At 44.6% G+C, this 12,412-nt stretch overlaps 1 protein-coding gene across 1 annotated transcript in view; it reads left to right on the forward strand.

Moving 5' to 3' along the window:
- Window positions 1-1,236: 1,236 nt before the first annotated feature.
- JAM2 (junctional adhesion molecule 2) overlaps window positions 1,237-12,412 on the forward strand; it is a 79,812-nt gene continuing 68,636 nt past the window's right edge. Inside the window, exon 1 of the mRNA XM_014591306.2 lies at window positions 1,237-1,569. Coding sequence (XP_014446792.1) covers window positions 1,503-1,569 — 67 coding nt within the window. The 5' untranslated portion in view covers window positions 1,237-1,502. The remainder of the gene's footprint in view (window positions 1,570-12,412) is intronic.

Here is a 12,412-nt window from a genome sequence, read left to right on the forward strand (position 1 = left end):
CAGCTTGCTTTCTCACTTTCCCTCTCTCCCTCTCTCTCTCTTTCTCTGATCAAATTAAAAAATAATAATAATAAATAAAATAATAAGATAATTATTTTTAAAAACAAAACAGTCAGTGCTCTTTCTGGCTTGGGGCTCCAACATATGCCATTTTGACTTCCTCCCAGGGCCGGTTGGGTCCCTGCCCATCCCCCCATGGGCACTAAGCTTTCCTCACTGTCACCAAGGCAACGGCAGGGATGCCTCATTCCTCACAGCTCTGCATATCTAACCTCGGGTTGCCTTTGTCCCCTGAGCTAGCTGAATTCTTTATATGTACACCACTAAATCAACTATCTTCTACACAGAACTTTATCCATTCTACCTGTTGAAAAAAAAAAAAAACTGATGTATGACAATTTATTTTCCTGGGAATGGCCTTTTTCCAGATCTGTCAGAACTCCTGAAAGCACCTGACATGTTTTGGTCCCCGAAAGCGAGTATAAAACCTTGCCTGCTCAGCCTTCGTACGTGTGTGCAATGTAAGTGCGGGTCAATTTTAAAGCATGCAACAAAGCATGCATAATGGGTTTCCTTTTTAAAAGCACAGTAGGCCAAAAATAAACCTGACAAAGGGCAGCTGTAAGAACTTGAACATGTGGAAAACTCCACCGGCAGCAGTTACATAACTGGAAACAAACACGATAAATATTTCACACCGTCAGATGAACTTCCAACTTTGACATGTGATAGAAAGCAAGGACCGCAAAGCACACCTTAACTCTCCAAGGAGCAAAAAGCTTAAACCCAGCCCGGGGCAAGGCTATTGCTACATTGCGAGACCTGACTTCTAACACGAGTCTCGTTTGCCTTTTTTCATTCCTCCGTGTCCGAGGCGGAGCCCGCAAACCCATCTCTTCGGAGCGCCTCCCCCGCAGCTTCTCCTGTTGGTCAGAAATTCTCTAAAGATCTCCACCCCAGGCCGAAAACCCCCAAAGAAGTTTTGCGCCAAGGAGGGGAAGAAAGGAGTCGAGGCAAGACAGGCGGCGTTTCTCCCCCCACCCCCATCTGCGGCCCTCGCCTCCCGCCCCCGGGCTCCTCGCCCTGGGGACAGCTGGCAGCCCACCGCGGGACCAGACACAAAGCCGATCAATCCAGGCGGCGCGGGGGCGGGGGACTGCCAGCCCGGCTTTCCCTTCCGCTGCTCGCCGGCTGGCGCCCCCCCCCCCGGACCCCGGGGGCCCCCTTTTCCCCTCCCCCTATTACCCCCAACGCCCCCAAACAAAACGGCCCAGACGGCCCCCAATCCCGAGCTGGGAGACCTGCCCCTTGGCAGCCAGCGGAGAAGGCGCCTCTGAGGGGAAACTGACATCCCTCGGGGAGCGCTCCTCGCAGCTGTCCTCGGCTCAGCGACTCTCCCCTCCTCTCCCGCCGCAGAAGTTCGGGGCCCCGCCGGTCTCCCGCGCTCCTGCAGTCAGGACCCTCGAGCTCTGCGCTGAGCTGCCGGCTCCGGCTCCGGGAAGATGGCGAGGAGGAGCCGCCACCGCCTCCTCGTGCTGCTGCTGCGCTACCTGGTGGTCGCCTTGGGCTGTAAGTCGCTGGGTACCTCCACCCTCCCGCCCACTCCTGCTAGGACCAGCCTCCCGCAGACTTGAGCCCGCGCGGGCCACGCTGGGCCGGCGTCTGGGCTGAGGTCTGCGGGCTGAGGTCTGCGGCGGAGCACTTGGCTTTGCACCCGGGAACTGGCGGTGCGCGGGTGCAGGCGTGGAGCCCCAGGCCTGGGATCCCTGCAAATGCATCCGATTTTGTCAGTGTACTTAAGAGTAAACGCGGGGTCCCCTAGCAGGATCGCGTCTCGTTGCAAAGTTGGGTTAAGTTTGCAAAGACGCGGGGACGTGATCCACATGTCAAACTCACGAGCTACTCCTAAGATGCTGAGATCCCAAGAAAGATGGCATCGCTCGCCGGCGGCGCCCGCCGCACTTGGGTGCGCGGGAGGGCCAGGGTCGCAGCGGCCCGGCTTCCCGGAGCCCGACGGTGCGGGCGACGTGCCGAGCACTTGTCGGGGGGAGGTGTGGGAACTTGGTGGCTGCCAAGCCACTGTTAGCTTTTACTCCTTCCACCTGCACATCCACATTCAGTTAGAGAAGCCTGGTCCGGCGACTCGCCAGCTGCTGTGTCCTCGGGGACGTCCAGCCGGACGGTCGTTAGGAAGATGGGGACGCTGAATAATCGAGTAGCTGGAGAGACGTCCCAAAGCCAATTTCAAGGGATGGTTTAAAACGGGATTTTCACGGATTGCGGGCTCCTGAGATTTAAATTCCGGGAACCGTTCGTTTATTTTGTTTTCTTCGCGTAAACTTTTTACAAAAATGGAGGAAATGACGATAGACTTTAAGCAACGATGTCCTGCTTTTTCTGTCCTTTTTCTTTCGTGCTTCCTCCTACTATGTTTCCCCCCTTCGGTGGAATCAGTTATTATTGTTGCTATTCAAGCTCTGGGAATACTTAATGATACTTAAAATAACCTGCCAGGTGAGTGTCTAAAACCATAATACAATGGCTTTTTCTCATGCTCACCTTCAAGTGATCATTGCTCAGCTCAATGTGATGTGTCCCTTACTGGGGGAGGGAGGTGCAAATTGTCTCAGAGAAGGGACATGTGCTGACCTATATTATAGAAAATCAAACCAGGAAGGCAAAGTTTCCCAGTAAACCGTGATGCAATTGTGAACTCCCTGAACACCTGGGGGGAAACACACTCACCCTGAAAGGGGACAGGGAGGCAAGCAGGAGAAATCTTAAGAAAGGACTGGGAAAGTTAATTATTCTGTCAAATTCCTCAATTTCAAAAAAGTGAAAAAAAAAGTGGCTTTACTATAGAGTCATCACTAATCGGAAACAGAAAATCATTTTCCTCTGTTGTTCTTATTCAGTTATCAAAACAGAAACCATATACACCCTGAGTTTGAAATTGTAGCCAAGAAACAACCAAAAGGCAAACAAAGGCTTAGATGAGTGGGCCAAACAGCCTGTGCTTGAAGCTTTGGGTAAATATAACCCACGGCTCTGCTAACCCTGATTCCTGGGGGGCTCGTTTGGAAGTGCTGCAGGACCTCTCCTGTATTGTACCTGAGATGTCAAAGGGTCTGGCATTGCAGAAGTGTTTTCTTTTCTTTCTTTCTAAATAAGCTTTTTAAATTTTAGAATAGCTTGGGTTTAAAGAAAAACTGCAAAGTTAGTACAGAGTGCCCATATTCCCATACCCACTTTCCCCGATTATGACAGGCACACTGGTGTGGTACACTTCATTCACATTCCGTTCCTTCTTACCTAGTGTCCTTGTCTGTTCCAGAATTCCATGCAGAATACCACAATGCATTTAATAGCCTCATCTCCTTAGGCATCTCTTGGCATGGCAGTTTCTTACACCTCTCATTTTCTGTTACCTTGATAGGTATGAGGAGTATGAGCAGTGCTGGTCAAGTATTTTTTTTTTTTTTTTGGAGAGGTTTTTGCTATAGGGCGCATGCACTCGCCTGACAGACAGAGACAGACAGACAGAAAGTGAGAAATCACCCCCCAGGGGGGATGGCCACGCTGCAATCCCGTCTCCTCCATTCTCCTCTCAGGATCTTGGGCACGCACGCACACGCGCCCTGCGTGAGTTTTAAGCCACTGGGTCCAGGATGCGAACCGTGGTCGACTACGTGGGAGTCCAGTGACATAGCCATTATGCCAACTGCTGGTCCCTAGTCAAATATTTTGTAGAATGTCCCTAACTGGCATTTCTCTGATGTTTTTCTCATGACTAGACTGAAGTGATGAGCTAGCTTCTGGGAAAGAGGATGGCACAGGGAACGTGCCATTTCACCACATCATACCTGGCCGGGGTGCTTATCATAAACATGACTTTTGTTGAAGTTCACCCTGATCACCCGCGGTAGTCTGGATCAGGTTTCTCCACAAGTTACTGATCCTTTTATCCTCGTTTCCATACTGTACATTTTTTGGAAAGAAGTCACTATGTGTAACCCATAGTAAGGAAGAACTGTGCTCCACCTTCTTGACGATGGACCCCATCATAGATTATTTGGAATTCTGCATGGAAGACGTGCTGTCTATCTCACGTATCTATTTATTTATGTAATCATTTATTTTATATCGTATGAGCTCATTTACCTTAGTTTTATATTGTGAATTACAACCCAACACTATTTTACTTATTATAGACTTAGTGGGGGCTGGCCCCATGGCCTAGTGGTTAAGGGAGCTGGATTCCACATGGCTGACAATGCAGTTCAAATTCTGGCCCTATGGGCTTGAAAAACACTCCAGGCATGTGTATGGGTGCCCATAATCCCGACAGAATAGAGTTGTGGAGGAAAAGGACGACTAACTCTCTTTCTTACTCTCTCTGTCTCTCTGCTGATCCTTGGTGAGCTGTGCATGCTGGCAAAAAAAAAAAACAGCCTGGGACCAGCAGTTAGCGTAATGGCTATGTCGCCGAACTCCCATGTAATTGACCACGGTTTGAGTCCCGGACCCGGTGGCTTAATCTCATGCCGGGCCTATGTGCGTGCATGCCCAAAATCCCAAGAGGAAAATGGAGGAGAAGGGATTGCAGCATGGCCATCCCCCCCGGGGGGCGATTTCTTGCTTTCTGCCTCTCTGTCTCTCTCTGTCTTTCTGGCGAGTGTATGTGCCCTATAGCAAGAAAAGGAAAAAAAACAAAAAACCCCAGCCTTAGCAGATTTTTACTTAGTGGGTTTCTAAAGCTATATTACATACTCGTCTTTTTAATAACCCATCCACTCTTTTGTCCCAATCCTACATGTTTACTATCATATTTACTCTATTCTTTCATTTCTACTATTTATCAATATTCTTTCTTTCTTTTTTTAATTTGCTGTGGAGTGCACATACTCACCAGAGAGAGGAAAAGTGAGAAAGCACTCTCTTAGGGGGAGATGCCCATGACACAGTTCCTTTCCCTCCATTCTCCTCTCAGGATTTGGGGCACACACACACATGCATGCCCAGAGTATTTTTCAAGCTGCTGAGTTCAAGTCTTGAAACAACTGGTCAGCCATGTAGGCTCCAGCCACCCTAACCACTGCGATTGGCTAGCCCAATCAACATTCTAAATATCTTGATTACTTCTTGTTGTTGTTCCATTTATTTAAACTGTGATTTCAGTGTCCCTGTTAATATTTAGACATTCAGTTTTGTGTTTAGTTGAATTATATTTTTCTCTTCCACTCCATTAAGGAAGAAATTCCTTGAAGATTGCTTACTATACAACTGAACAGTGTGCTCAGTTAGTACTAGATATAAATATTTATATCAGACCTTTTAGGCTGCTTAACAAAATTTGGGTAGTTTATAAACAATAAAATTGTATTTGTTACAGTTCTGGATGCTGGAAAGTCCACAATCAAAGTGTTGGCAGATTGAGTGTGTGGTGAGGGCCCACCTTCTAGTTCATAGATGACACCTTCATCATACCCTCACATGGTGGAAGGGGCAGGACAGCACTCTGGGGCCTCTCATGAGAGCACTACTTCTATTTATAAGAGCTTCCCCTCATGGTCTAGTCACTTCTCAACAGCTCTATCTCTTAATATCAATATATTGGGGATTAGGATTCAACATATGAGTTTTGGGAGGACACAAACATTCAGATCAGAGCAGATGGGATGTAGGTGAGTTAGGCTGGATAGAAGAAATGTATGGATAGACTCCATGATTACAAACTAAACCACGAAGCCCTAACATCATGTTAAAGAGGTGGGGTATCAGATTTCTCTGAGGTTGCTTTTAAGCTGATACCTCAAAAGAAACAAAAAAACACAATAGGAATTAGTATGTGGTATTTGGGGTGGTTTGGGGGGACCTCTCAGAGCCACACTGAATGTGAATGAGACCAGTCCCTGACACTCTCCAGCTAGTAGCACCTAGTTCTCAGATCTGGACTGGAACTCAAGCCAGATACTTGGCCTGAGTCTGTAATCTCTTGACAACTGATAAGGACTGAGTCTTTTGTAAAATCACAAGGTTCTGCCTTCATGGTTGAACTGACCCAAAACAGCACTCCAGGGAGCCAATGCCAGGAAAATTCTGCCCTCTGCAAACATTAAGAACAAAGCATCCTAATCAATTTGCTGAGCAGAAGTGGTTCCATCCTGACATGGTCTCTACTATCTGATGAACATAAAGGTCAAAATGAGTTTGTTAGTGGACTGATAACCATTTCAAGACTACAACATTAAAAAGAAGTCAAAAATAGAAAGTAGGAGCCAGTGGTGCAGCCCTAAGATGCAGTGCTGTCGTACAGTTCTACACCAGAAGGTTCCACACCAGAGATTTCACTTCAAGTCAAGATCTCCTGAGTACACTGGTCATGTGGTTGACGGTGATCAGGTGCTTGCTGAAGACTGGGCGTGGACTGCAGTGCCAAGACCCTTTTGAGAATGCTGTCTGTTTTCCCTACTCATGGATGAAATAAGTCAATGTACACTAAACAACAAAAGGAAAAACTTCGGCCAAAAGAGTGCAGTGAGTTCCCTATGTCTGAGAACACTCATATATGCTTTCCCATGAGCGGTTTAATGAGAAGAGCCCATGTAAGCTTACAGTGCTCATGCCCTCATGGTTTCCATTGCATCGGTTTACCCCCATGGGCCTTTTTGATGGAGAAAATGTATTGGACTACAGTGACTAGAGCTGCTGTCCAGCTGCCCGATAGAGCTGAAGTCAAACCATCAAATAAACTTATACTTTAATTCCATTTTCCCATGACCTTTTTACATTCCCATCATGTTTCAGACTTGTGACCTCTTGAACTTTAAGATAATAAATTTGTGGGACAGCTAGGCAGTGTGGTGGTTAAGGTGGCTGGATTCCACATGGGTGACTGCAGAGTTCAAGTTCTCGACCTAGTAGCTTGAAAACCATGCTGGGTGATGTGTATACATGCCCCAAATCCTGAGAGGTAGAATGGAAGAGAAGGGATTGAGGTGTGGTCATCTCCCCTGGGGGCTGCTTTCTCACTTTCTCTCCCCCCCCCAGTAAAAAACCAACAACAACAAAAAAAACTGAGCTCCAATTTAAAAAGTTAAAAAACCCCACATAATACATTTGCATTGTATTGTTTGTGGTCATTTGTTTCTGCAGCAATAGGAAGTTAATACAGTTGGTGGTTTTCCTGAGTTCTAAAGACTTATTTAAAATATTATCTTTCTGGGCCCATCAGTATAGTGGTAGCACCACTGATCCATACTCCAGTAAGCCCTATTACCATATTGATGTTTTGAAGAAGATGAAGGTGAGGATGGAAAAGGAAAATTAGAATGTGGGTCAAATACCTTTGGAAAAAAAAAATCCTAAAAACTGGAACTGTTCTCTTTGAAGGAATTACTACTAACAAATCTAGAACTCAGAAAAACAGTCATCCATGTGGAATCCAGCTGCCTTAACCACTACACCGCCTAGCTGTCCCACAGATTTATTATCTTAAAGTTCAAGAGGTCGTAAGTCTGAAACATGACAGGAATTCAAAAAGTTTACAGGAGAATGTAATTAAAGCACAAGTTTACTTGGTGCTAAAAGTTTTTGAAATTTATGCATTCTTTTTTCAAATAGACGTTTTCTATAAACTTTCTGACAACACCCTCATAGGTCTCACTTGGCTAAAATCATAGTTTGTGACTCCCACCGAAGTTCACGTGGTGAGATTTGGTCTTGAAGGTACTAAAAAGAGGCTTACTACTTTCCTGGAGTAGAAAGGTGGGCCTTTGGGAGTGACCACGTGATTATAGTGGGGTCCCCACTGTTAACTGTTGGCAGGTTTATAAAGAGAGAAAATGAGTCCAGGAGGGACGTGCGAAACACAGATTATGCCCTCCTGCCCACTGCCAAGTTGTGATGCAGCAGACTCCCACCAGAGTTAGCCCCAGACCTTGGGCCCTCCAACCAGGAGCTGAGTAAACCTCTGTTCTCTTAAATTACCCAGGCGTGGGTATTAACTGTTTTTAGCCACAACACAGACTAGAACACAAGGTATCACTGGAAATGTTCTTTCTGGAAGTTCTAGGGGAGGAACTGTTTCCATGCCTTTTCCAAGTTCTAGAGGCCACCAGCTCATGGCCCCATTCCCCCACCTGTAAAGCCGGGATGCCAGGCTCTCCTCTCTCTGCTTCTCTCTCTCCTGCCTCCTTTCTCCACTTCTAAGGACCCCTGCACTCACACTAGGCCACCTGAGTAATTAGGGATACTCTGCCCATAGCAAGACCAGCTGGCCATCAACTTCAAATGCATTTACAACTGGAATTCTTATTTCTCATGGAAGGTAACATATTTATAGGTCCTGGAGAGTAGGATACGGACCTCTTTGGAGGGCAGTTATTCTACCAAACACAAACCAAAATTAAGATATGCACAGCAGCAGTGCAGCCAGTGTTGTGGCCAAGGATATATTATAGTAGATCCCAACCTGTCCCTTTAAATGATCTTTCTTAATAATATAAAGCTGTACTTTTTATGAGTTGTATTTCAGTTGTATAGTGTAGTGGGAAGGAACATGTGCTCTGATACAAAACCCTCCTCACTGACTGACTGCAAACTCGTACAAGTCACTTAACTCTGTGTGTCTGTTTACTCATCTGTAAGCATGTCAACCACGGTCGTGGTGCTTACCTTGTGGAGTCTTATGAGTGTTGTGTTGGCATGTGTGTCCCACTCACACAAATGGAGAGGCCACTGGTGATTTCTTAATGTCTATGTATCAGCTGGATATGCATTTCAAAGAGAAGAGATCGGTGGGGAGAAAGATGGTGGCATAGCAGTAAAATAGGCTCTGCAAGGCAAAGTCACATGGGAAGGTGCCCAGTCCAGAGACCTCCCTGAGGACACTAGGCACGTGTGAGCCTGTGATCTGGAGCTGGCTGAGGCTGCGGGGGGAGATCATGGTCTCAAGACCATGCTGGAGGTGAACACACTCTCTTTCTCTCTGGCTCTTTCTCTCTCTGGCTCTCTTGCTCATGGAAGAAATAAACTTTAAAAAGAGAGAGAGAGAGAACAAATTGAATGGAGTGTAATGCAGCATGGACAGGTTGGGGTGGCCGAGGTATGGAAGTGGGAGATCAGTTAGATGCCATTGGAGCGGTCCAGGCAATTGTTTAAGTATTCGCTTTATCTGTTTGTTGAATACCTACATACTTACATAATTACACACATACATCTACCCAGAGAAAATTGTTTTCTATTCGAAATATAGTTAGATAAATCGAATCAGGGACTTGAGAAAAACTGCTTTTGATTTTAAAGAAACAAATTTTTTTTGTCAAGTGTGCGGCAAGTCTTTCCAACTTTCTGTCCAGTGCTTAACATATAAACATGAAACAGTAGATCTTTTGGCTACTTTTTATCTTCTTTCAGTATTATTCCCTTTCTCACCTCTGGGTTTGTCTCCCTTCAGGATTGTTTTAGATGTTTCCAGAGTTTTCCCGAGTTGCCACCCTTAGAGAAGTATTTGGTTTGACTTGATGGGTAGAAGAATGGCCTTTCCTGAAGTATGTGAGAGCTGCAGGCATGCAGGAGGGAGCTCATGTATGAATATATGTGCTGAAATGAATACCTACTGGCAGGACCACAAAACCCTACCCGCTGGGCCTTTGGCCAGTGAGAGGGTAGGAAAAGACATCCAGTTTGATTTGTTCTTGTATTTTATGAGCAGAGGAACAAAGAACTGTCCTAGCCCTAGCCTTGTGAAAGTAGTTCAAGGACAACACTTTTGTCTGTCCACTGTCTTGACTTAAAAAGTCCTGCAAGACTGCTAATAAGCTTGACAGACAAGAATTTTATTCTTTTTATCCCCCCAAGAATTATTTGATTTAACTGTATTACTTTGCTACTTTATTTATTTATTTATTTTAATTTGACCAGAAAAGGACAGAGAGAGAGGGAAAGTGAGAAAGCAAGCCACAAAGTCCAGGTCTCGAACTGCAGTCAGCCATGTAGGAGTCCAGCACCCTTAACCACCATGCCACTGCCGCCCCCAAGACTTTTATTCTTTACTGCAGGTCTTGCTCTCTTTCTCGTCATCAGCATCAAGTTTTTATTTGTTTTGTTGGGCTTTCTGTTTTGCTTTAGTTCTCACAATTTCCCACAAGGACAATGTGGGACAAATTTATCTTTATATTTGTAAAGAATAGAAAAGCAAAACCTGGTCTATTTATGCTGGGCTTTTCCAGTGTGCTTGTTCTCATTTTGTCAAAGCAGTCAGCTGCTCTTCTTAATCTTACCTTTCTTCACACTCTGAACACTTGCCAAACACTTTACTATGGACAAAACTGAAGCGAAGAATAAACAAGTCTGAATGCACCTATTTATATGATTAACTCAAAATTATATGTGTGTATGATCCATTCAAACAGTACAGAAAGGTTATAAACTGAAAAATAAGTCTCCTTTCCTGCCCTCTTGACCCTACTGTATGCCTCATAGGTAACCCACTTTCGTGTTTCCTGTACGTAGTTCCAGGAAAATTGTTGGGGGTTGACGGAAGTCCCAGTATAAATGAGCATAACTACATAGTTTCTTTAAAAATAAAAATAAAATTGTATTATGCTTACTGTTCTGCACCTTCCAGCAAGCAAATTGTAGTGCACCTTCCTACAGATAACTCTGTGAGCAATTAAGCCACAACCCAAAGTTAAATATTTCAAATAGGACTCACGTGGTGACATCTTATAGAAGCCTTTGTAACTGTTGTGCCAAAATGCAGTAGCACTAAAGTCACCAAAAATAAATAGTGAAACAAAGCGATTAACAACACAGAGGGACATGAACTTCCAAAACCAGTGACCAAATCTAGAAAGGAAAAAAATCCAATCCAGATTCAATTGAAAAGTGCACAAGAGAAGAGTGTATGCGTCAAACCCAGAAAGGGCACCAGCTAAGACTTACAGACAAGTGCAAATGGGTGCTATTTTTAAAGGTGACCAGACAAGTAATGACCACAAATAAAGAGGGAACATGTCGAACTACTGGGGAGGTGCTAAATTTGAAAGGGGAGGATGGTGTTTATGTTTAACAAAACACTCTAGAGGCACTTTGGAATAGGAGCGGGTTTTATTCCGAAGCAGAACTGACACAATGGAATAAACAACTCAAACGTTTGTTTGTCTAATAATCTAAACACACAGTGAGTTATGTCATAAAAATATTAAAGTTTTACACAAGCATATTGGAGCAGTGAGAGGGTTGTGCATGGCCCATAAACCACATTTGGTACTAGAACAAGGTAATCCTTTGTGCCGTGTGTGTGTGAACATCTGTATCATTTTATCTAGATTCGGTGCTTCTTCCCAACCTTTATTTGTCCCTGTCAACATTATTGTTGTAATGTTCTCCATTTGTCCAACTGTAATTTCTCCCTTTAAAGTGTAACTCCAAAATTTCTTACCGCTTCTCCTAAGACTTTCCAGCTTAACCATTTTTCAAAGCTTAAGTCTACCATCGTATATCAAGGGCTCTTGATAGCTTGGTATATATTCCTAGTTATTATTTTTTTAATTTTTAAAATTATCATTGTTATAAGGCGGCATGTATGCTCATGGAGAGAGAAGGCGTGGGGAAGTAAGAAGTCACCTCCCAGGGGAGATGGCCACTCTACAATCTCCTCTCTTCTATTTTCATACACACCCATCCAGTGTGTTTTTCAAGCCTCCAGGACTTGAACCAGAGTCAGCCATGTGGGTGGGATCCAGCACCCTAACCACTACGCCACTTGCTGGCCCTGTTCCTAGTTCTTTTACGGCACTTGCTGGACTGTATGACTTCTACATGTGCATCCCCGATTGTGGGTTTGGTAAGTGTAGAGAGAGCACACATCTTTGGGTCCCTAGCACCTAGCGTAGTGCCTGGCACATGGTGGCTCTTTAATAATTGGTTCAATAGAAGTAAGTGACCTAGAATTTAGTGTCTTTTTATTTGTTTCTTAGCTTCATGAATTCTCACAACTTTTTAATAATAAACATTTCCAGACACATGCCAAATTAATAGTCCCTGATGAATGCATAACTTTGCTACTAGTAGAGCTCCCTTCTCACCCATTAAGGATGCCTTCCCTAGAGCCACAGGAAACATAGACCCTGGTCTGCCCAGTAGAGGTTTAAGAAATTTTGATGATGATTGGCTGATGCTTCCTAAATAAAAGCACATCAACTCCTCTCACATTAGTAAACATTGCCACACATGTAAAGGTGAAAATTATCTGTTGATGGTAATGTGTATAGTAATATCTTTGAATGGACTGCTATATAGTGTATTCATGCTGGGAAAATTCATTTGTATGCTGTGAAGGCATACAGTGATTGAATGTAAAAAGAAAATAAAAGAAAAACATTAGTAAGCATCTGTTAAAAACTAG

Source organism: Tupaia chinensis, unplaced genomic scaffold, assembly GCF_000334495.1.
Source record: "Tupaia chinensis unplaced genomic scaffold, TupChi_1.0 Scaffold000557_1, whole genome shotgun sequence".
Lineage (NCBI taxonomy): Eukaryota > Metazoa > Chordata > Mammalia > Scandentia > Tupaiidae > Tupaia > Tupaia belangeri.